Below are 25,015 nucleotides of genomic sequence, written 5' to 3'. Positions count from 1 at the left end.
TTTCTCTCTCTCCATCTTTGACAAATAAATAAATAAATAAAATAAATCTTTTTTTAAAAAGTCTATATGACAAAATATTAACAACTGGTGAGTGTAAGTGAAAGTTATATAAATATTGGTTTTTAAAACTTTTTTTTTTAAAGATTTTATTTATTTATTTGACAGACAGAGATTACAAGTAGGCAGAGAGGCAGGCAGAGAGAGAGAGAGAGAGGAGGAAGCAGGCTCCCTGCTAAGCAGAAAGCCCGATGTGGGGCTCGATCCCAGGACCCTGGGACCATGACCCAAGCTGAAGGCAGAGGGTTTAACCCACTGAGCTGCCCAGGCGCCCCGGTTTTTAGAACTTTTTATCAGTGAACTTTTTTTAAAATAAAATTTTAAGTAAAATCACTTGTAAATTAGTTTTGCTGTATTTTAAAATCTTTATCTGCCATAGTGTTTTTTTTTAAAATATGTGCCAGTAAAACATTACATTTTCCTGCAGAGTGAAAATAACATCTCACTTAATGAAATTAATAGTTTCTTTTTTTAAATTATTTTTTATTTTTAAAGATTTTCATTTATTTATTTGACAGAGACCACAAGTAGGCAGAGAGACAGGCAGAGAGAGAGGAGGAAGCAGGCTCCCCACTGAGCAGAGAGCCCCACCTGGGGCTCGATCCCAGGACCCTGAGATCATGACCTGAGCTGAAGGCAGAGGCTTTAACCCACTGAGCCACCCAGGCACCCCATTTTTTTTTTAAAGATTTAATTTATTTATTTGACAGACAGAGATCACAAGTAGGCAGAGAGAGAGAGAGGAGGAAGCAGGCTCCCCACGGAGCAGAGAGCCTGATGTGGGGCTCGATCCCAGAACCCTGGGATCATGACCTGAGCCGAAGGCAGAGACTTTAACCCACTGAGCCACCCAGGCGCCCCTAGTTTCTTTCTTTTTTTTTAAAGATTTTATCTATTTATTTATTTGAGAGAGAGAGGGCATGAGAGAAGTCAGCGGGAGATGCAGACTTCCTGCCGTTCAGGGAGCCTGATGTGGGACTCGGTCCTGGGACTCCATGATCATGACCTGAGCCGAAGGCAGTCACTCACCCAACTGAGCCACCCAGGTGCCCCGAAATTAATAGTTTCTTAATATACTCCAATAACAACTCCAAAGTCAGATTTCCCCAAATGTCCCTGAAATACCCCTTTTGTTTGGTTTGTCCAGTCATGACCATATATCTTACCTGGCTATGTTCTTGATGTTTCAGTTGGAGCAGTAATTTTTTTCATGATATGGGCTTGTTGAAGAGACCAGACCAATTGTCCTGTAAGAGGCCACTCCTTGAAGATACATCAGATTACTTTTTGGTGGTGTCATTTAGTTTGTTTCTCTAACTTCTGAATTTTCTATAAACTATGAGTTTGATCTAAAGCTTGATAGAGTCACAGTAAACATTTGCAGTTTGAATGCATTATAAGTCATATATACTTCATACCACGTTATATCAGGAAACCCAAAATATCTGGTTTTTCCACTACCAGTGATTTTATTATTGATGAAGAATTAAGGTGATAATGGTGAGAACCCTCCATTCTGTGGTTAAGATTTTTTTCTCTTAATGTTGGTGTTAATTCTGGATTTCTTGTTCTTTCTCAGGATCTGGTTATGGACATCCTGAGAGTACTGAGCACACCAGACTTAGAAGTACGCAAGAAAACTCTGCAGTTAGCACTGGATCTCGTCTCTTCTAGGAACGTTGAAGAGGTAAAACAAAACTCTTGACAGCACTGTTGTAAGCTGTCAGGCCAAACATGGTATAATTCCCACTTATTTTTACTTTGTTCTCTAGTTGGTTATTGTTTTGAAGAAGGAAGTGATTAAAACAAATAATGTGTCTGAGCATGAAGATACTGACAAATACAGACAACTCCTTGTGAGAACATTGCACTCCTGTTCTGTCCGATTTCCAGATATGGCTGCAAATGTTATTCCTGTGGTATGTAATTCTGATGACTTTAATTTTGAAATTCACTAAAGGGGTATAAAGTTTTAGTTATTTAGCAGTTCAACTCTCTAGTAGAATCACTTAATCTTGGGGTCAGAAGTGATCTTTCTGTTCACCCTCAAGCTCAGAAGGATAAAGAATCTGACTTCTTTCTCTTACATCTTCATCAAAAAAGTAAACACAAAAATATAATGACAAAAATGCCTCCACATATTATTATAACTGATGTTTGTTACAGTTACCTATAGTAAAATTATGCTGTGTACAGATATCATTCAGTAGCACAAACAAGTATTTCTTTCAAATAGTTGTACCTCTTTAAAGTTGAAGGATTTTTGTTATAGGAATAATATATATACTTAGAATCATTGGCTTCTGCCACTGTTAGATGAGATATGTTATTGTAATTTGAAATTTTGTCTTTGAACCCCACATTTTCTCTGAAATGATTTCACTTTTAGTTACAACTTAGAAGTATCCAATTAATTTATTTTGAGTTTTGCATTTCCAGCTTTTGTTTTATAGCGAGTTTTTTTGTTGTAAACTTGGCTGCACAAAACCCAGAAAAGACATTGTGACTTCCTTTACACAGTAGTGCCTGTTTCTCAACTTACATTTTGTTATATGTTTTAAAATTATTACATTCTTAGTAAAGTTGTTTACTTCTTAGATAATTTTCTTTCTGAAAATTATATAACTTATGGGATGCCTGGATGGCTCAGTCAGTTAGATTTCTGACTCTTGATTTCAGCTCAGGTCATGATCTTAGGGTCCTAAGATTGAGTCCTATGTAGGACTCAGTGCTCAATGTGGGGTCTGCTTGAGATTCTTTCTCTCCCTCTTCCTCTGCTCTTCCATGACTTGTGTGCACATGTCCCTCACTCTCTCTCAAATAAATAAATAAATAAATAAATCTTTTAAAAAAATTACCTGACCTGTATCTTGTTCTTTTTTTCCCTTTCAGTTAATGGAATTTCTCAGTGACAATAATGAAGCAGCAGCTGCTGATGTCTTGGAGTTTGTTCGTGAAGCCATTCAGCGCTTTGATAACCTGAGAATGCTTATTGTTGAGAAGATGCTTGAAGTCTTTCATGCTATTAAATCTGTCAAGTAGGTTTAAAGTCTGTTTAAATGTAAGGTCAAGTAAGCAATTTACCAGTTTCTATCTTTAAAGGGTCAGTGGATTGAAAATGTAAGGGAGAACAAATGAATCAAGATACTTACGTCAATATAAGTATCACAGTAGATATCCCCTCACCCCACCTTCAGTAAATCCATAATCTGTGCACAAAAATTTGCTTTTGTAAGTGTGATTTAGCTAGGTTTCTCTACCCTTATTTCCTCTAAAACATGGTGAATCATCAAGTGACTAAGGAACATATTTTTAAAGTTTATCACTTTTGGAATATCATTGTTTATATCCCCCATTAGTATTTATTAAAGTGAGGGATTGAAAATGCGGACTAAATCTGACATAATGCATTTCCCTTAAGTAGCCTTTGCTAATGAGAAAGGACTGTTGCATCCAAGTTTACTTCATTTAAAGCATCTGATGAATAGAGTATACTAGACTTGCATTCTATCCATGTTGGATAGAAAAGAAAGGTCCACTGTAAAATTGTTTTTATGATAAAATGTTTTGATATTTATAAAAGTGAGAAAGATTTGCTTCCTTTGTGAGGAAAAAAAACCATACCAAAGTTTTGCCTTTAATGGCTATCATCTCTCAGAACTTTAGTTTCTAAAATGTTCTCTTGAATAAATTTAATGATAATCTTAAGGAAAAGGTAACTGAAGACTTTATTCAGTTTAACACTCAACTAGAGAATTGTTGCTTGCTTTATGTTTCTGGAGTGTTTTAATTACTGATCCTTTGCACTCCTTCCTTATCCATGATTCTGTTCAGCATCTTGCCTTTTCTTTTCGGTGACTACAAATTAAAAGTGAATTACTTTTTACATCAAAGTTATGTATTTTTTATAATAGTAAATGATAAAAGTTACCTTAACTCTGTCCTAAATGGAGGATAACACCTTTCTGGGAGATATTTTGTTATTTTTACTAATGAGTTTACCAATTTTAAGGTGTTCCTAATAATAATGGTGAGAATACTTACTTTCCTTTTGAAGCTTGTGATTTCTGGAGAGAATCAAACTTAGTGTCTTTGTTACATTCCTTCTTAAAATTTCATCCGTAGTCCCTTGAAACTGCAGAATCTTGTTTTCTGCTTGAGCTTAAATTCACAGAGAAAGCTCTCTCCTTTAAGATTTGTTAGCAATGTCAGTGTTTCAGAACTTGTTCTTACCTTAGGATTTACCGAGGAGCATTGTGGATCCTGGGAGAATACTGTAGTACCAAGGAAGACATTCAGAGTGTGATGACTGAGGTCCGCAGGTCCCTTGGGGAGGTATGTTTTACTTCAGTAAAGGCTACTGTATATGGTGATTTTTACTTTAGTATATTTGACTTTTATGTGGTGGTTTGCTTTTGTATTTTTATTTAGTAGTAGTGTTGGAGTTAAAAACACTAAAAAATGTGTTTTAATTACCCAGATAAAGCTTAGAGGCTGTGGGGTGTTAGGGGCGTCCCTCTCCCTGCATGGAGCCATAACACCTGTTCTATTGTCTGTCTTATTTACCCTTTCAGGTAAGATTCTATTTGAAGAAAAGATTATTTGTGTAAAAAAAGGAAAGACTTTTAAAACTCTGTGTTAACCTGTGTATTCTGAAAGGAGAATGCGAGCATTACAAGAACCATGCTAACATTAGACTATTAATGTACTAAAACTGGCAGTGTTTCCTCATCCAAATAACCATATGGTAGAATAGGAAGAACAGTGTTTGTGAGGAGACCTGGGTTACAGTCTTGTTTCCACCATTAATTAACTCCGGAACCTTGGATATAAATTTCTTAACCTGCCTGGGCTTGGGGTTTTTCACTTAGGAAGAAAAGGAAAAAAAGGAATTTCACTTAGGAAAAAAAGAAAAATTTCTTTCCTTAGGAAGGAAAGAAGATTGAATGCAGAGTTGCAAAAATCCCCTTGGGGGAATTGCCTTCCCCATAGAAATGATTGAATATTTAAATATGATTTTGCTTGCTATTGATATTATTACTAGACTGATGTTTCCAATTGATTTTTAGATCCCAATTGTAGAGTCAGAAATAAAGAAAGAAGCTGGTGAATTAAAACCTGAAGAGGAAATATCTGTGGGGCCGGTTCAGAAGTTGGTAACGGAGATGGGCACCTATGCAACTCAGAGTGCACTTAGCAGTTCTCGACCCACGAAGAAAGAGGAAGAAAGGTAATCTGCAGCCCCTGTGCCCTACCGTCTATACTTTTTAAACTATTACTCCTGAGCATAGTACAGTCAAGTGATTTTTTTTCCTCTTATTTGCTTTTTGGAAATCTTTGGCATTTAAGATACTCGAAAGGAGGTTTAATTTCTCTCAGGAATTGCATTGATGGTTTTACTCCTCTGCTTCCTAAAATTGTTTTCATTGAAATAACTATTCTATTTAAAATTGTATTACTATATAGAAATTGCTAAGTGGAGTGGCACCTGGGTGGCTCAGTCAGTTGAGCATCTGATTTTGGCTCAGGGTCCTGGGATCGAGCCCCACATCAGGCTCTCCAGTCAGTGGGGAGTCTGCCTCTCTCTCTCCCTCTGTCCCTCTCCCTGTTAGTGCATGCATTCTCTCTCTCAAATAAGTAAATACGATCCTAAAAAGAAGATTTAAAGAAAATGCTAAGTGGAGGTAACTGTGAATTTTGTTGCCTGTGTTAGTGCTTGGGAAACATATTTTGAAGATTTTCCACCTAATTGATGGAATAAAACTTAAAATTTTTTTGCCTTATTTTGCTCTCCAGTATTATAATGAACACGGTAAAAATAACGCCTAAAATTTTAATCGTTGCTTACTATATGCTAGGCATTGTATAAGTATTTTGTCCCTTGTAATCTTTAGCAACTCATTGAGATACAGTATATTATTATCCCCATTTTACAGAAGAGGAATCTGAGGCTTAGGAAGGTTTGTAACTTAACCGTAGGGACACAATAAATAGATAAGCTGGAATTTGAATGTAGCTCTTTGGCTCTAGTGCATAGACTTGAAATCATTTTCTCTTTCCATATTGACTTGGCTCTAGTTCTTTTGAAGATAAGTTGTAAAACCGTGTATATTTTCCTTTTTCTATTTTCCATTATATTTTCCTTCTAAAAGCTAAAGAGGGAGCTAATTGAGATCCTCTTCACTGAAGGGTAGCAGTGAGAATGTTAAATAGGCTTATTTGAATCATTTTTGCAAAAGCTGTATGCTGCTTAAGAAATGATTGGATTTCATTTTCCTTGATTACTTTGCAGACCTCCCCTGCGAGGCTTCCTTTTGGATGGAGATTTCTTTGTTGCTGCCTCCCTTGCCACAACTCTGACCAAGATTGCCTTGCGCTATGTAGCTTTGGTTCAGGAGAAGAAAAAGCAAAATGTAAGTTCATTTATCCTTCGTTTACCCAGCAAATGTTGAGTGCCTACCGTATGCATTGGACAGTGAAGGACCTAAAAGTGAATGCTGAAGTTCTTATCATTAAAGAGCTTATGGTAATGGGGGAAATGGACATAGTAATATAATGTTACTGTAAAGCTGACAAACTAATACAATCATGTTACCTTGTGATTAGTCCAGTGGAAGAGATATAAGGGCTTATGAAGTCAGTCATTTGCTTGCTAGCTCCAGTCAAGGCCCAGAGAAGGAAAGACCTCTCTCTCAAGCATTTTCATCCAAAGTGTCATTGTCTGTTTTATCCCAGAAATGTCTTTTAAATGTGTTTTCATTTCTACAGTTTCTACTTCATCATAGTTTCTACTTCATCATAGCTTCTGACCCATTCTCACTGTACACTCATTGACAGTAATCCATTTCCATTTCCCCCAACCTTTTGTGCTGTTTTCCTGCCTTTTATTTCTGTGTCATGCTATTAGCCCTAACATGCATTGCTATTATTTTTGCTTTAAACAGTTAAGAATTATTTGTGTGTGTGTATTTATATACATATATATGCATCATTTATTTTATTTTTATATTTTTTTACATTTCTTATTTATCTAGTATATGGCTGGGCTTGAGTATGAAGGGGGGCATAATTAGTTGTAAGAAGTCGAGAGGTGGGAATAGGACGAAGTTCAAGTACCTTTCTGGGTGACCTTTTTTGGCATTTTTTTTTCTTTACAGTAAAATATACATAATGTAAAGTTTACCATTTTAACCATTTTTAAAAGTGCCGCTCAGTGACATTAAGTACATTCATATTGTTGCACAGCCATTACCACCATCCATCTTCAGAACTTCATTATCCCAAATTGAAACTGTACCTAGTGAACAATAATCCTCTCATAGTCCTCCCCACCAGTCCCTGACAACCACCATTCTGCCTTCTGCCTGTATGAATTTGCCTATTCTACATACCTCATATAAGTAGAATCATAAAAATTTGTCCTTCACAACTGGTTTATTTTGCTTAGCATAATGTTTTCAAAGTTCATCCATATATGGGGCGCCGGGGTGGCTCAGTGGGTTAAGCCTATGTCTTCAGCTCAGGTCATGATCTCAGGGTCCTGGGATGGAGTCCCACATTGGGTTCTCTGCTCAGCTGGGAGCCTCTTTCCCTACCCTCTCTCTACCTACTTGTGATCACTCACTCTCTCTGTCAAATAAAGAAAGCTCTTTTAACAAAAAAGTTCATCCATATAGTAGCATGTGTCAGAATTTCTTTCCTTTTTAAGCTTGTAAATGTGCTGTTTTTGTTTACGTATTCATCTGATGTAAATAGTCAATATTCTTTTTTATTTTTTATTTTTGGATTTTATTTTTTAATTTGACAGAGAAATCACAAGTAGCCAGAGAGACAGGCAGAGAGAGAGAGGGGAAGCCAGCTCCCTACTGAGCAGAGAGCCCAATGTGGGGCTTGATTCCAGAACCCTGAGATCATGACCTGAGCCGAAGGCAGAGTCTTACCCACTGAGCCACCCACGCGCCCCCGATAGTCAATATTATATATATATATACATATATATATAAATATATATATTTTTTTTTAATTAGAAAACAGTCTTGTTTCTACCCACATATTTGCCGTTTATGGGGCTTTTCATTTTCATTCTTTTGTGTAAATTCAGATTTCCAAATGATTCTTTCTGCCTAAAGAACTTGATCATTCTTATAATTCATGACTGTTCATAACAAATTCTGTCAGCTTTCATTTGTCTGAAAAAAATCTTCACTTTGCCTTCATTTAAAAAAATCTTTCTGTGGTAGAATTGTGAATGCGAGGGCACCTGGGTGGCTCAGTCGGTTGGGCGTCTGCCTTGGCTTCGGGTCGTGGTCCTGAGGTTATGGGATCAAGCCCCACATTGGGCTCTGGGCTCAGCAGGAAGCCTACTTTTCCTCTCCCAGTCCCCCTGCTTGTGTTCCTGCTCTCTCACTGTCTCTCTGTCAAATGGATGGTAAAAATCTTAAAAAAAAAAAGGAATTGTGAATGTGTTGTTTTTTTTTTTTTTTTTTAAGGATTTTATTTATTTATCTGACACACAGAGATCACAAGTAGGCAGAGAGGGAAGCAGGCTCCCTGCTGGGCAGAGAGCCCAATGCGGGACTCGATCCTAGGACCCTGAGATAATGACCTGAGCCGAAGGCAGCAGCTTAACCCACTGAGCCACCCAGGTGCCTGTGAATGTGTTTAATTTTTGTTCATTTTTAATATTGTTAAAATAAGAAATGATATATAAAAACTAAGAAAAAAAATCACTCATGGCTAGAGGACTGAAGTACAAATCTTATTAATATTATAGTGGAGATAGAAACGTCAAAAGATAGAATTATATTACCAAATATGATGACAAAAATCCTTCCTTCCTCCAGAAAGAGTTTCATACAGCTTTTCTCTGTGAAACAATGTTTTTCCCAGTATTGATCATTCTGTGTTTTATAGCACTGCAACTTCACTTCACATTGTAGCAAATAGTCCCATGTTCCTCTAAAAGCTTCCTAATCCTTGTATTTAATAGCTGTATAGTAGTCCATTAGATTCCTTCATTTACTTAAGCTCCCATTTTAGATTGGAATTTTCTTTTTTTTTTTTTTTTTTAAGATTTTATTTATTTATTTGACAGAGAGATCACAAGCAGGCAGAGAGGCAGGCAGAGAGAGAGGAGGAAGCAGGCTCCCTGCTGAGCAGAGAGCCCGATTCGGGGCTCGATCCCAGGACTCTGAGATCATGACCCGAGCCGAAGGCAGCGGCTTAACCCACTGAGCCACCCAGGCACCCCTAGATTGGAATTTTCAAAGGATTTTTTAAAAAATTCCATCATGAAGAGAGCCATAAGAGATTTAGAGGGCCAAGTAAATTATGAGGTGTATTATCTCGCTTAAAAAAAAAAAAAAAGATTATTTATTTATTTATTTGACAGAGAGAGAGAGAGAGATGCGCAGGGAGAGGGAGGAACAGGCCCCCTACTGAGCAGAGAGCCCAGCTCAGGCCATCTCAGAACCCTGGGATCATGACCTAAGCCTAAGGCAGAGGCTTAACCGGCTGAGCCACCCAGGCGCCCCTGTATTATCTCTTTTTTATCAATTTATTTTGATTTGTGGGTGATAATTATTTTGCAGCTCTCTGTGGGCTGTTTATTTATTTAGGTTTTTGTCACAGAGTAATTGTCTATTCTTTAAATATTGCTTTTTAGGGACGCCTGGGTGGCTCAGTTGGTTAAGCAGCTGCCTTCGGCTCAGGTCATGATCCCAGCATCCTGGGATCGAGTCCCACATCAGGCTCCTTGCTTGGCAGGGAGCCTGCTTCTCCCTCTGCCTCTGCCTGCCACTCTGTCTGCCTGTGCTCACTCTCGCTTCTCTCTCTATGACAAATAAATAAATAAAATCTTTTAATAAATAAATAAATAAATAAATAAATAAATTTTGCTTTTTAAAAGTCTCCAAAGATTTGTATCTGGGTCCAGTTTGACTTCTTTTCATGGAATAGCTGCTCAGTTCTGCAGATTGGGAGACCATTTGTGCATTTGCTGATACTTGTTAAAGAGAACCAGTTTACTAGTAACTGGTTCATGAAGTTTGTCACATGTAGTACAAGGCAGGAAGTTGGGTTATCACTTCCCTGACTCTCCTTCACTTACGCCTTTTCTAGAGTTTCCCTGGTTGTATATCTTTTATATACCAAATATTAAAGACTTTGCTTTAGTATATTTTTAATAAGAGACTTTTTAAAAAAGATTGTATTTATTTATTTGATAGGTCACAAGCAGGCAGAGAGGCAGGCACAGAGAGAGTGGGAAGCCGGCTCCCTGCTAAGCAGAGAGCCCAATGTGGAGCTCTATCCCAGGACCCTGAGATCATGACCTGAGCGAAAGGCACAGACTTTAACCCACTAAGCCACTCAGGCACCCCTAATAAGAGACTTTTTAAAAGTTATTTATTTATTTAAGAGCAAGAGAGCAAGTGAGAGCACGAGTTGGGGGTGGGGAAAGGGGCAGAGGCAGAGGGAGAGGCAGGCTCCCTGCTGAGCAGAGAGCCCGGTGTGCGGGACTCTATCCCAGAACCCTGGGATCATGACCTAAGCTGAAGGTAGATGCTTAATCAACTGAGCTACCCAGGTACCCTTTGCTTTAACTTTTCTTTTAGTGATGTCTGTTGACAATTAATTTTCTTGGTTTTTGTTTGTCTAAACTAGCCTTATTTTTCCTTCATTTTTGAAAGATACCTTTATGGATATAGAATTCTAAATTGACAGTTTTTTTCTTTTGGTTCTATAAAGAGGTTACTTCATTGTCTTCTGGCTTGCAGTTTACTATAAAGATGTAGCACAAAGGGCGACTGGGTGGTTCAGTTGGTTGAGCAACTGCCTTCAGCTCAGGTCAGGATCCTGGACTTCCAGAATCGAGTCCCGCATCGGGCTCCCAGCTCCTTAGGGAGTCTGCTTCTCCCTCTGACCTTCTCCTCTCTCATGCTCTCTCTCACTCATTCTCTCAAATAAATAGATAAAATCTTAAAAAAAAAAAAAAAGATGTAGCACAAGTATCTTTTGGCTTTCTGATGAGAAGCCTGCTCTCATTCTTACACCTCTGTGTGGATGTGTCCTATTCCCTCTAGCTGGTTTTAGATTTTCTCGCTATCATAGGTTTCAGTAGTTTGATTAGGGTTTGTCTTGGTGTGGTTTTCTTTATGTTTCCTTTGTTTCTGGTTCATTGGGCTTCTTGGATGTGCAGGTTTATAGTTTCATTAAATGTGGGAACCTTTTGGCCATATTTTTTTTTTTTTAAAGATTTTATTTATGTATTTGACAGAGAGAAAGCAAGAGCAGGAACACAAGCAGGGGGAGTGGGAGAGGGAGAAGCAGGCTTCCCGCTGAGCAGGGAGCCCGATGTGGGGCTCAATTCAGGACCCTGGGATCATGACCTGAGCCGAAGGCAGACGCTTAACGACTGAGCCACCCAGGTGCCCCTTGGCCATGATTCTGTAGCTATTTTTTTCCTGTTTCTTCGCCTTTCTTCTTCTTCCGGAGACTGTATCCAGACTCAGGATTATTACACTCATTCTTCTGCTCATTCGTTCCCAAGCCTCTAGGAGTCTTTTCAGGCATGTGTGCAGAGTATCACTTAGCCAAAGATGGGTTGGCAGGGATATAGAGCATGTGTCAGGATAATTGTACACAATACTAAAAAAGCAAGTTGGAGTCACTTGTGGAAACTGTGAATAGCAGGCTAGGTAGTACAAACTTTAACATGAAGGCTGTCGGAAGTCACTGAAGGTACTTGCATGTAGAGTGAAGTGATTGGTGCACAATAAGGATTAAGATAGCAGAGCAAGGGATCACACTTTGCGCCACCAATAATGGGGCAACCTGACATTATGTGCTCCTAATGCAATACAGTAAGAGATATAAAACATCACCTATTCTAACCAAAAGTGGGGAACATTCTACCAAACTGGCCCAGCCTTTTTAAAAAGTCATTGTGATGGGAAACAATACAAAGAATTAGGGGGACTGGTCTAGGTTAAAAGGGACTAAAGAGAATAACAGCCAAATAAAATGCATGAAGCTGATCCTCTATTTAAAAAAAAAAAAAAAAACATAAAAATACTTGGTGACGTTTGGAAAATTTATTTGCATTTAAGTGTAAAGTTTTTGGGATTGTTGTGTTTCTCAGGTGAGATAATGATACTGTGGTTCTAAAGGAAACTGTCCTGATTCTTAAGAGATTTATGCTAAAGTGCTTATAGGGTGAAGAACCCTTCTTTCATATGTTTAGCCAAAAAAGTAAGTGTACATGAATAGGTAGAATAAGAAGGCAAATATGGTATAATGTGAGCAACTGGTGAAGTGTATCTGTTCTTTTAACTTTCCTGTAGTTGGAATTTTAAAAAAATTTTTTTAAAGATTTTATTTATTTATGGGCACCTGGGTGGCTCAGAGGGTTAAAGCCTCTGCCTTCAGCTCAGGTTATGATCCCAAGGTCCTGGGATTGAGCCCCGCATTGGGCTCTCTGCTCAGCAGGAAGCCTGCTTCCCTTCCTTTCTCTTTGCCTGTCTCTCTGCCTACTTGTGATTTCTGTCAAATAAATATTTAAAAAAAAAAAAGATTTTATTTATTTATTTGACAGAGAGAGGGAAAGAGAGAACATAAGCAGGGGGAACTGCAGGGAGAAGCAGGCTTCCCGCGGAGCAGGGAGCCCAACGCCAGGCTCCATCCCAGGACCCTGACCTGAGCCAAAGGCAGATGCTTAACCAACTGAGCCATACAGGTGCCCCTATAGTTGGAATTTTAAAAAAGACAGCATTGGCATGTGAAGGGATTAGAGTAAGGGAAAACAGTTAAAAAGCTGTTGCTATCTTTCAGTTGAAAGTTAATGAAGGTATTGGAAGGTGCCAGTTAAAAAGATAGGAAGGGAAAGGGTACATCAAACATATGGAGATAAAAATCTAAAGCATTTGAATTCTTATTCGGGTGAAGTGAAAATTAGGTTTACTTTTTGGATTGTGAAGTTACAATAAAGTGACATTACTGAATTGGAGAACCATGACAGTAAATAATCCATTTCTTTACTTTTCTAGTCTTTTGTTGCTGAGGCTATGTTGCTCATGGCCACTATCCTTCATTTGGGAAAATCATCTCTTCCTAAGAAGCCAATTACAGATGATGATGTAGATCGAATTTCCCTGTGCCTCAAGGTCTTGTCTGAATGTTCACCTTTAATGAATGACATTTTCAATAAGGAGTGCAGGCAGTCCCTTTCTCACATGCTGTCTGCTAAACTCGAAGAAGAGAAATTATCCCAGAAGGTAAAGTACTTATGAGTAATTACTAAAAGTGGTTTGTGGGTTTTTAAAAAATTCTCTTGGTTTTTCGGTTCTATATGAGGGCTGTCCCTATTATAGGTTTACAGAAAGCTGTCTTTTTTTTCCATATTAAAGAGAGATGTATTGTTTTCTCAACACAGAAAGAATCTGAAAAGAGGAATGTGACAGTACAGCCCGATGACCCCATTTCCTTTATGCAACTAACTGCAAAGAATGAAATGAACTGCAAGGAAGATCAGTTTCAGCTGAGCTTGCTGGCAGCAATGGGCAACACACAGAGGAAAGAGGCAGCAGATCCCCTCGCATCTAAACTTAACAAGGTAACAAAATGTCAAATACACTGGTAAATTATTTAAATGAGCCACTTTAGAAAGTAGTAATTAGGAAGTGGCTAGTCCCAATGTTCTTTAAAAGAAAAAATAACTTGTTATATAGCATCAGTTTTTTCAAGTCACTATGATTGATAGGCTCATGAAACAGGAATTAAAACTCAGATGCTGGGGCACCTGGGTGGTTCAGTTGGTTAAGTGTCTGCCTTCAGCTCAGGTCATGGTCGCAGGGTCCTGGGATCCAGCCCTGTGTCAGGCTCCCTGCTCAGTGGAGAGCCTGCTTCTCCCTGTCCCTCTGCTACTCCTACAGATTGTGCTGTCTCTCTCTCTCAGATGAATAAATAAAATTTTAAAAATAAATAAAGAAAGAAATAATACTCAGATGCTGATATTTTACTGTACACTAGTACTATACGTCTAGTAGATGGTTTTACAACTTGTTTCGGTTGTGTGTGGAATCATAGCCTAACACGTAAACTGGGAGATCCATAAAGATTAACTAAAACTTTAAAAAAAATTTGTTTATTTCAATGTTGTACTTAAACTCACAACCCTGAGATCAAGGCCTGAGCAGATATTAAGAGTTGGACACGTAACTGACTAAGCTACCCAGGCCCCTGAAGATTAACTAAAACTTAAAGGGCTGGGCTCTGGCCTCTACTCTGACACCCTGCCCTGTTTCTCCTGTCCTCTGTTACTTTAAACAGGACAGCTCCACTTTTATATTCTTAGTGTATTGACTTCCATGTCGGATTTTATAGAGAAAGTTTTCCTACTCTTAAAATGTATAAATTTACAAGTCAGACTCAAATAGTCCCTTCTATTAGATGAATAAACAGTCTTAGATTAATTGGTCCAAGATAAGGTTAGTAGTAGAATTAGAACTACTGAAACTCTTTCTCTCTGTTAAATTTGGGAATTGATGTTGATAATATTAGTTATACATTTTAAAATTTTGTAATAAATTTATAATAAATAATTTTAAAATTGTAAAATTTGCATAATATTAAACTTATCCTCTTAACTATCCTTAAGTGTACAGTTCAGTGGCAGCAAGTATGTGCACATCATTATGCAACCATCACTATCATCCCATCCATCTCCAGCACTTTTTTCATCTTGTAAAGCTAAGACTCATGCCCATTGAACAGTAACTCCCCACACTTGCTTCCCCTCAGTTGCTGGAAACCACCAGTCTGCTTTCTATCACTATGAATTTGATTGCTCCAGGTACTTTATATTAGTAGAATCATATAGTATTTGCCCTTTCGTGACTGGCTTATTTCATTTAACATAATGTCTTCAAGGTTCATCCATACTGTAGAATGTGTCAGAATTTCTTTTTTAAGGCTGCATGATATTCCATTATGAATATATACTACATATTGTTTATCCATTTATCTGTTGATAGACACTTGGGTTGCTTCCACCCTGCTATTGTGAATAATGCTGTTATGAACATGGACCACAAATACCTCTTTGAGGCACTAATTTCATTTCTTTTGGGTTATACCCAGAGGTGAAATTGCTGGATCACAAGTCCCTTATCAGATGTATGGTTGGCAAGTATTTTCTCCCATTCTGTAGGTTGCCTTTTCACTCTGTTAATAATGTCCTTTGATGCACAGAAATTTTTCATTTTAATATAATCCAGTTTTGTTTTTTTTTAAGATTTTATTTATTTATTTATTTGATAGAGAGTGAGAGAGAGATCAGGAAAGGGGAGAAGGTCAGTGGGAGAAGCAGACTCCCTGCGGAGCTGGGAGCGCAATGCAGGACTCAATCCCGGGACTCTGCGATCATGACCTGAGCTGAAGGCAGTCTCTCAACCAGCTGAGCCACCCAGGCGCCTGATATAATCCAGTTTTAATCTATTTTTTGTTGCACATAGTTTTGGTGACAATATTACGTTTAAAGTGCTGTACTCGGGGCGGGGGGTTGTTTTTTTGTTTTTTTTTACTTTGCGGGGGAAGCATATAAAATTTATCTTCTTGGAATTACAAGCATTTCTTGCTGTATAATCTATTTAGTTCTTGAATTTAGGTAGCAGGGACTACCGTGTGATTTGGATTTTATTTAGTTCCCAAGTTTTGGAGAGCAGCTAGTGAATTGAGATGCTGAGGGATTTATCTGAAAATGTATACAAATCTATTCAGTCCTTAAATTGAGATCATGTTTAAGGTATTTGCTCAACATATTTAACATCTTTTTCCTACTGAACTGTAAACTCTAGTACCTGTTAGTTCTAATGTCCCATTTGCAGTTACCACCTCTATATTATATACAATTTTATTGTATCAGTTTCAAAATGACTTGTCTGATCTAAACACATCTGTTAATTACCTAACAGACTTAGTCATTTGGCTAGGATATGTTTGGTTAAATTGTCTCAGTCACTTGATTTTTCTCTTTATTTTTGTTTAACAGGTCACCCAGTTGACAGGTTTCTCAGATCCTGTATATGCAGAAGCTTATGTTCATGTCAACCAGTATGATATTGTCCTGGATGTACTTGTTGTAAACCAAACTAGTGATACTTTGCAGAACTGCACATTAGAGTTAGCTACTCTGGGTAAGGAAATTTACCATAAAGGAAAAATTTTGTTATATAATAAGTCTATATGACAGATTATTAAGAGATATGTACAAGTTTTGTATAAGAAATCTTTTTAGTATAAGAACTTTTTTTTTTTTAAGATTTTGTTTATTTATTTGACAGAGAGAGAGACACAGCGAGAGAGGGAAGACAAGCAGGGGAGTGGGAGAGGGAGAAGCAGGCTTCCCGCTGAGCAGGGAGTCTGATGTGGGGCTGGATCCCAGGACCCTGGGATCATGACCTGAGTTGAAGGCAGTCACATAACCAACTGAGCCACCCAGGCGCCCCAGTATAAGAATTTTTAATCAAGGCTTAGTTTTACACTTAATATTTAGTCTCCTTCAGCTCCAATTTTCTGAACCTCTGTGGTACTTGACTTTCTTAGGTTTTTGCTCTTGGTACATCCAGATGGGTTTATTCAGTAAGCTCAACCTAGCAAATGTCAGTTTTTCTAGATAAAAATAAGAGTTATTTAACTTACAGATTTATCACATGGCTCACTTAGTTAAATTTTTAATTGCCTTAGAACAGAACTAGGTAATTTCTGAGTCTATAGCTGATACCTACCACATGTAGCCAAAGTAATATATTATTATTTCAATTAGCAACTTGAGGTGTGTTTTTCTTCTTAATAAAAACACATGACTCTTACTCTCTCTGACCACTTATACAATGGCTTTGAAGTTGGAAAATATAAATTGTATATAGAAACAGTGCAGTGCCAGGGCGTCTGGGTGGCTCGGTCAGTTAAACAGCGACCTTCGGCTTCAGGTCATGATCCCAGGGTACTGGTGTTGAGCCCCACATTGGGCTCCCTGCTCAGCAGGGAGCCTGCTTCCCCATCTCTCTCTGCCTGCCTCTCTGTCTACTTGTGATCTCTCTTTCTCTGTCAAATAAATAAAATCTTCAAAAAAAATTTATTTAACAGAGACAGAGAGCGTAAGCAGGGAGAGGGACAGATGGAGCGGGCAAACTCCCTGCCAAGCATGGTGCCTGATGTGGACTTGATTACAGGACCCTGGCATCATGACCTGAGCCTAAGGCAGATGCTTAACCAACTGAGCCACGCAGGTGTCCCAATAAAATCTTAAAAAAAAAAAAAAAAAAAAGGTTCAGTGCCTCTAGGAAATTCCATGTGGCTTTTAAGCAAGAGTTAAAGGACTTTGGGGCACCTGGGTGGCTCAGTGGTTGGGCCTCTGCCTTCGGCTCAGGTCATGATCTCAGGGTCCTGGGATCGAGTCCCGCATCGGGCTCTCTGCTCAGCAGGGAGCCTGCTTCCCCCTCTCTCTCTGCCTGCCTCTCTGCCTACTTGTGATCTCTGTCTGTCAAATAAATAAAATCTTAAAAAAAAAAAAAGATTAAAGGACTTTAAGGGAAAAGATAACTTCTACCCTATCTTCCTCAGCATAGCTTGATGCCTCTATAAAGAACTATGTTTCTAAAAATTTATAAATCTTCTGTGGATTATCATTCTTTGTAATGGAGTCTATAGTTTAAGACTGAAGCTTTTTGAGAACTTTATATTCATTCATTGAAAAAGAATGGTAAGCCCAAAGTACACACACACATGCACAAACTAATTCTGAGGAACCTGTTACTTTTTCTTTTTCTTTTCTTTTTTTTTTTTTTTTTTTTTTGAAGATTTTATTTATTTATTTGACACACAGGGATCACAAGTTGGCAAAGAGGCAGGCAGAGAGAGGAGGAAGCAGGCTCCCTGCCGAGCAGAGAGCCCGATGTGGGGCTCGAACCCAGGACCCTAGGATCATGACCTGAGCCTAAGGCAGAGGCTTTAACCCACTGAGCCACCCAGGCGCCCCCCTGTTACTTTTTCAAAGAAAATGTGCAAATTGATATGAATAATAAGGTGTTAAATGATTTCTTTATATTGTCCTCAAAATATTTGAATCATAACTCTTCTCTTGTTCCTTACTTTGCTAAACACTATTAAGCTGCATACATTTTAAGATTTTATTTTTGGGGAGATAAGATTTATGATTTGAGAGAATATATGTGATTTAATGTATATTTTAACCATATCAAAACCATATCTTTTTTAGGGGATCTGAAACTTGTGGAAAAACCATCTCCTTTGACTCTTGCTCCTCATGATTTTGCGAATATTAAAGCTAATGTTAAAGTAGCATCAACAGAAAATGGAATAATTTTTGGTAATATAGGTAAGGAATTGTTTTGTAGCATGTGATATTTTTATTAAAGGATATCTGTAATAAGCAGTTGTATGACATTTCTTGAGGACAGGACCTGAATCCATTCATTCACTCTCTCATTTATGGGGGCACCTACTATTCTACTAAGCATTGTACTGTGTTCGTGGATGTACAGAAATGAACCATAGAGAGATTGTCCTCAAGAAACTGCCAAGCAAAAGAAGGAAATAGATAAGTAAAATATATTTAAGTGCAACACAATGTGAGAGGTTCTAGTTTATATACTATGTGCTTTGGGATCAGAGGAAAAATGCTAACCATACAGAAGGCTTTATAGAGGAGGAGGATATGTTATCAAGGGATAATGTTTGAACTGAGTCTAAAATTTTGTATAGGCAGAGGTTCCATAGGAACGTGGGGACTAACTTATATGGAGGCATTCAGTCAGTCAATAAACATTTTTTTTAAGTAAGTTCTGTGGTAGAAATGGGGCTACCATGGTGAGGACAAAAGATCTCTCCTCAGGTAATACGTGGTGGAGTGAGGGAAGACAGATAAGCAGAATAAATATGTGTAATACATAATGGTAAATACTACAGAGGAAGCTTGTGTGAGGTAAAGTTGGAGCCTGTGTAGAATTTAGTCATTTTTCTCAAAGTGGTGGTAGAGTGGGGAGGGAAGGTTAGGAAAGGCTTTGTGGAACAACTAATGCTCACGTGGCATTCTGAAAGATTAATTAAGTGTTCTGCAAATAGGATTCAGCCGGAACAAATGCAAGTAGTTTGATACAGTTGGGTGTTCAAAGTGGGCTGGAGGGTGGTGGTTTAAAAAATGAGATTCAGGGGGCGCCTGAGTGGCTCAGTGGGTTAAAGCCTCTGCCTTCGGCTCAGGTCATGATCCCAGGGTCCTGGGATCGAGCCCCGCGTCGGGCTCTCTGCTCAGGGGGGAGCCTGCTTCCACCTTTCTCTCTCTGCCTGCCTCTCAGCCTACTTGTGATCTCTGTCTGTCAAATAAATAAATAAAATCTTAAAAAAAAAAATTAGATTCAGGGGGCGCCTTGGTGGTTCAGTGGGTTGGGCCTCTGCCTTCGGCTCAGGTCATGGTCTCAGGGTTCTGGGATTGAGCCCCGCATCCCTGCTTCCCCCCATCTCTCTGCCTGCCTCTCTGCTAATTGTGATCCCTGTCTGTCAAATAAATAAATAATTTTTTTTTTTTAAAATTAGGTTAGGAAGGTTAGTGGGAGCTCAGTTTTACTTGTCATGCTAAGGATTTCAGAGTTAGTCCTGGATATAAAGGGTTAGAGCCGTTAGGGAATTCTCAGTGAATTACATGATTACATTTCTTTCTTCCTTCTCTTCTCTTCTCTTTTCTTCTTTCTTTCTTTCTAAGAGAGATAGTGTGTGCATATGAGCAGGGTGGCGGGGGAGGGGGCACAGGTAGAGGGAGAGAAAATCTTAAGCAGGCTTCACACTCAGCACAGAGACTGATGTGGGGCTCAATCTCAGGATCCTGAGGTCATGACCTGAACTGAAATCAAGAGTCAAGGATGCTTAATCAGCTGAGCCACCAGGCATGCCCGTTATTAAACACTTCTGTGATAGCACCATAGAAAACCAGTTAGAAGAGGCAGAAACTACTAACTAGTACAACCCACCCAGGCGCCCCCCCCAACCAGTTAGAAGAGGCAGAAACTACTAACTAGTACAACTAACTGTTGTAGTAGAACAGGTGAGAGATGACAGAGCTCAAACTAGTGCAGTAGTGGTTGGGTTGGAGAGAAGGCTGAATATTATCAATATTAAGGAGAGAGAATGCCCAGGACATAGACTGATTGAAGAGGGAATGACTAGAGTAACCCTCAAATTTTTTATTGGGTTTATTATGTTGATATTTTTGGCAATCACCAAAACGGAATATAGGAGAGAAGAACAAATTTGAGAGCGAGACTAAGGTAAGTCTTGAGCAGCTTGAGTAATATCTCAAGCTTGGATATCTAAAGATGTCTAAGGGCAATTTGATATGAGTGTGACACTTGAATAGGAGTTCTAAACTAGAGATAAGTACTTGTTTGAAAACATAGAAATGGAAGAAATCACTAAGGGCATCAAGTGAGAAGAGGGGAGATTTGAAAACTGAATCTAAGAGAACAGCAATATTGAAAACTTGGTCAAATGAGGAGAATCCTACAAAGGTACCTGAAATGTGATAGAGAAGTAAGGAAAAATCTTCCAAAAGTATCTGGAGTTGCAAAAGGTCAAGTAACAGGAAGTCTAAAAGAAGAGCCCTTTGGCTTTGATCATCAGTGAAATTAAATATTGTTTGTGGTATATCTTGGGCAGTGGTGGGTGGGTTGAAGACTTGGAGATGGAGAAATAAGGACAGTACGTGTAGACTGTTCTGAGTGTAGAACTGTGGTTTTGATAAGAATGAGAGAGGGCAGTAGATGGAAGAAAGGGGACGAGGGAGAATTTTTTTAAGGTGAGTATGTTTATAGACTAATGAAGAGCCAGTAGAGAATATGAAGGTAAAAACTTAAGAGTGAGGTGGGTAATGATTGCTGGAGTGATGTCCTGAACCAGAGCAGGGATCACAGATAGCAGGAAATACGAATCTAGAAGAGAAGAGACAACACTTCTCTGATATGAAGGGTAGGGAGGTGAGTGTGGATTCAGAGAGAAATTTGTTTTTAGATGTGGGGTTAGAAATTAAACTTATTTTCAGTGACCTCATTTTTCACTGAAAGTAGATAGAGTAGGGGAATGTCAAGAGAGGAGGCTAGGAGGAGGAAACATAGGCTCCAATCAGATGACAACTTTCTGCTTTACATAAGGCAGTCATAGAAGTAAATAATCTTGTATTATTAAGTACTGTGGCTCCTCAATATTCATTCAGAAATATTAGTTAGGCACCTCTGAGGGAATACTACTGTTTACCTGCTACATATATACTGACTGAGTTTTAATCCTGGCCCTGCCACTTAATCAGATCTGTGACCTTGAGCAACTTACGTGACTTCTCTTTGTTTCCTCATCCATAACATGGACAATGATAATAGCCAAACGTAAGATTAAAGAGACTATTTAAGAGGTAAATCTTTGTGAAGCATTTAAAATATGGCCCAGGATAGACTAAGCATTATATAAATAGTTGGCTAATATCATAATTATTAGGAAATATTAAAGCTTTTTAAAATGAAATTTGCCTCTGGTGACTCAGGGCCTTTTTTTGTGTGTACATTGCAGTTTATGATGTGTCTGGAGCAGCAAGTGACAGAAATTGTGTAGTCCTCAGTGATATTCACATCGACATCATGGACTATATCCAGCCTGCCACGTGCACTGATGCTGAATTCCGTCAGATGTGGGCTGAATTCGAATGGGAAAACAAAGTTAGTCCTTGGGAGATTTCCTTGAACTCCTTATCTTCCTTTCTGGCTAGTGTTGAGGAATTCTCTGATAAGAGTAGTCCCACTAAAAAAAGTGTCAGGCATAAGAAGCAGTCTCTCAATAGCTATTCTTGCAAATTAGCCTTAACCAGAAACTATGCGAGTAGCTTGGTAAGTTGTTGTAAACTGATGAGGGTAGCAGTTGTATGATTAGTCTGATCGATCAAGACATTAAAGATAATACCCCATCCCTTGGATGTACGAATAATAATTTACCATTGAATCTAGTATCTAGAAGTTGTTTTACAAAGTCAGTGGCCTTGATGTTTATTAAAAATATTTTATAGGCAGCATTTTGATCTTTTATGACATTATCTGTATATGCAAGTTCTGATATCAACTTGCAGTTTGTTGGATTTTGTAGGTGTCATTTACCTTTTTTTTTTTTGCCCACCTTCCCCACTAAATACATGAAAGGGGGTTCCATATGATATGTGAGTCTGTTTTCTCAACCCTAAGATCAGAAATATGCAACTCTCTCATTGTAAGGTTTATGATCTCCTTGACTTTTTTTCCTCTCTGTACAGGTGACGGTTAACACAAATATAATTGATTTAAATGACTACTTACAGCATATATTAAAGTCAACTAACATGAAATGTCTCACTCCAGAGAAGGTAAGATTTGACCAAAAACTTCTTAAATCTGATAGAGAGTAGTATGGCAGATTCCTGGCTTACTTGTATTTCCTTTAATGTATTTTTGTTACTGTTCAACATGAGAAAAGCAGTGACATTCTGGACTAGCTAAAAGAAGTTATCCCATTGAATGCATCAGTCTGCTTCTCTCTTTCTACTGGAATATACCAACTTGCTTGTTCCTAGTGCAGTGATCACACTGAATAGTCAGACTCGTTTTTCTTTTCAGTCTTCTCCCTTTCAGCTAAAGGCTCATTCCAAAATAGGTTTTGATACTGGATTAAAAATATCTGCGACCTCTTCTCTTGGCTCTGATTGTGGTCAGAATATATCTGTTCAAATATGGAATTTTCTACTAAGTTCTGTATATATGAAAAAAGAATAGAAATAAAAATGAAGCTGAGGCTTTAAGGAATTTTTTTTCTTTGTAGAATTCTTGCTAATGTTATAAAACTAATTTTATCAGCAAAGTTCTGCCAGACAAATGGGTTTTAATTCATATATTAGTTTATTCAACAAATACTCTAGCAGATACACAAATATCATATGCCCAGTACTCTGTGAGCTACTTTTATACAGAAATGAACAAAATAGGGGTGTGTGGGTGGCTCCGTGGGTTAAGCCTCTGCGTTCGGCTCAGGTCATGTTCTCAGGGTCCTGGGATCGAGCCCCACGTCGGGCTCTCTGCTCAGCAGGGAGTCTGCTTTCCTTCTCTCTTCTGCCTGCCTCTCTTCCTACTTGTGATCTCTCTCTCTCTGTGTCAAATAAATAAATAAAATCTTAAAAAAAAAAAAAAGAAATGAGCAAAATAAATTGTCTCTCCTTCTCCTTCATGGAGCTTAAGGTCTGGTGTAGTCAGACAACTCTGTAAGTAAATGGGGAATGTATATATGCAAACTGGAATAAGTGCTGTTTCTTTAAAGTCACGTTTATTGAGGTATGTAGTCATGTAACCACCACCACATAATAAATCTTATTTTAAATGATAATTTATATATGCTGGTGGGTCTTTGCTTATGTGTCATTCGTTCTCTAGTGAAGTATTGAATATATCATACATTTCTTCCAGGCTCTTTCTGGTTACTGTGGCTTTATGGCAGCCAACCTGTATGCTCGGTCCATATTTGGAGAAGATGCACTTGCAAATGTCAGCATTGAAAAGCCAATTCAACAGGGACCAGAGGCCCCTGTTACTGGCCACATAAGAATTCGTGCGAAGAGTCAGGTAACAACTGGGTGTCTTGTTTTTTTCTTTTTTGAGGTCATCTCCGAACTGAACAAAAAGGAAGAATTTATTTCTTTATTATTTCTATATGTAGTATTTTCTGTTGTACTAGTGTTTTATATATTAGATGCATATATATAATAATAATATTCTCTGAATAGAAATAAACTTTGGTTCATTAAGATGGCCCACTTTTTGGACCTATCACTCTGGATTATTTGCCTAAACCAAGATTAATTCCTGTAGGGTGTTTGTGAAATGGGTTCTTTCGAGTTTTTTGAAGTCCAAACTACAAATCTATGCACTTGTTAAGTACTAAAAGTACTTAACAAAGTAATGTTTTGGTGAGTCTGTTTTGTATATCCTTGGTTTCATTATTGATGTGGTATCACTGATGGGGGCTTGGTTAAGATACCAAAACATACTGGTTTTATATAGATTTAATAATTCTGAACATTTTCATTCTTCCTTACAGGGAATGGCCTTAAGTCTTGGAGATAAAATCAACTTGTCTCAGAAGAAAACTAGTATATAAGAATAAACAAAAAGTCCTTGCAGCTTTACAGTTAAAATTTAGGTATGGGCTTATTGGACTCCCAACATCTTTTGTACTCTTTCATGCTTTATGTTATATAGAATCTGAGTTCATGCTGAATGCATTCCAGCCAATAATTTATAGCCTTTCCCTTAAATCAAGATTGAGTTTAAAATTATAGTTTTGTCTTTTGTCTTAACAGTTCTGAATGCTGTCCTCAAAGTATATAATGTTTCTCACATGTACCAAGACCATTTTCACAGTACAATAAACAGATCTATTCCTAAATCTTTTGTTATTTTATAAATAAATATATAATTACCTAATTTTAGTTATGTAGCAATGGATTTCTTTTAGTTGGGTTATAGGTTTCTATTACAAATTTAAATCACTTTGAGTTTTTCATACAAACTTTGTTAAGAGAATTTACAAATTTGGTGCTCTGAAATGAGACAGACCTTGATTTACTTGATTGACTTTTACTTATTTATTATTTCAACATGAGTATCTCTAAAAATGCCTTACTGTGTTCAAAGAGATTTTTCTGGAAATTGAGCTCTAAGTGGAAAGTATCAAATAACTTGAGAAAACAGATCCATCTTCAGTTTAAAAGAGTATTGTGAACTCTGATTTAAATAAACATACTCTTCTTAATTATCCTGAATCATAATGAAAAGTAATAATCCAAAGTAGATATTTTAATCATTCATATTTAGCTCAGAGTCTTTTT

The 25,015-nt window shown here is 37.9% G+C and overlaps 1 protein-coding gene across 1 annotated transcript in view; it reads left to right on the top strand.

Annotated features, from left to right (window-relative positions):
- The window catches only part of COPB1 (COPI coat complex subunit beta 1), a 39,340-nt gene extending 14,724 nt beyond the window's left edge, over positions 1-24,616 (top strand). The window contains exons 9-22 of the mRNA XM_032853532.1: positions 1,637-1,744; positions 1,830-1,976; positions 2,950-3,095; positions 4,296-4,392; positions 5,127-5,287; positions 6,350-6,470; positions 13,101-13,328; positions 13,487-13,666; positions 16,103-16,247; positions 18,332-18,451; positions 21,685-21,830; positions 22,415-22,504; positions 23,595-23,750; positions 24,226-24,616. Coding sequence (XP_032709423.1) covers positions 1,637-1,744; positions 1,830-1,976; positions 2,950-3,095; positions 4,296-4,392; positions 5,127-5,287; positions 6,350-6,470; positions 13,101-13,328; positions 13,487-13,666; positions 16,103-16,247; positions 18,332-18,451; positions 21,685-21,830; positions 22,415-22,504; positions 23,595-23,750; positions 24,226-24,285 — 1,905 coding nt within the window. The 3' untranslated portion in view covers positions 24,286-24,616. The remainder of the gene's footprint in view (positions 1-1,636; positions 1,745-1,829; positions 1,977-2,949; positions 3,096-4,295; positions 4,393-5,126; positions 5,288-6,349; positions 6,471-13,100; positions 13,329-13,486; positions 13,667-16,102; positions 16,248-18,331; positions 18,452-21,684; positions 21,831-22,414; positions 22,505-23,594; positions 23,751-24,225) is intronic.
- Positions 24,617-25,015: the final 399 nt, after the last annotated feature.

Source organism: Lontra canadensis, unplaced genomic scaffold, assembly GCF_010015895.1.
Source record: "Lontra canadensis isolate GAN:19392208 unplaced genomic scaffold, GSC_riverotter_1.0 scaffold7, whole genome shotgun sequence".
NCBI classification, from domain to species: Eukaryota; Metazoa; Chordata; class Mammalia; order Carnivora; family Mustelidae; genus Lontra; species Lontra canadensis.
Note: the sequence above shows the minus strand (reverse complement) of the source record. Positions and strands in the feature narration are given on the sequence as shown.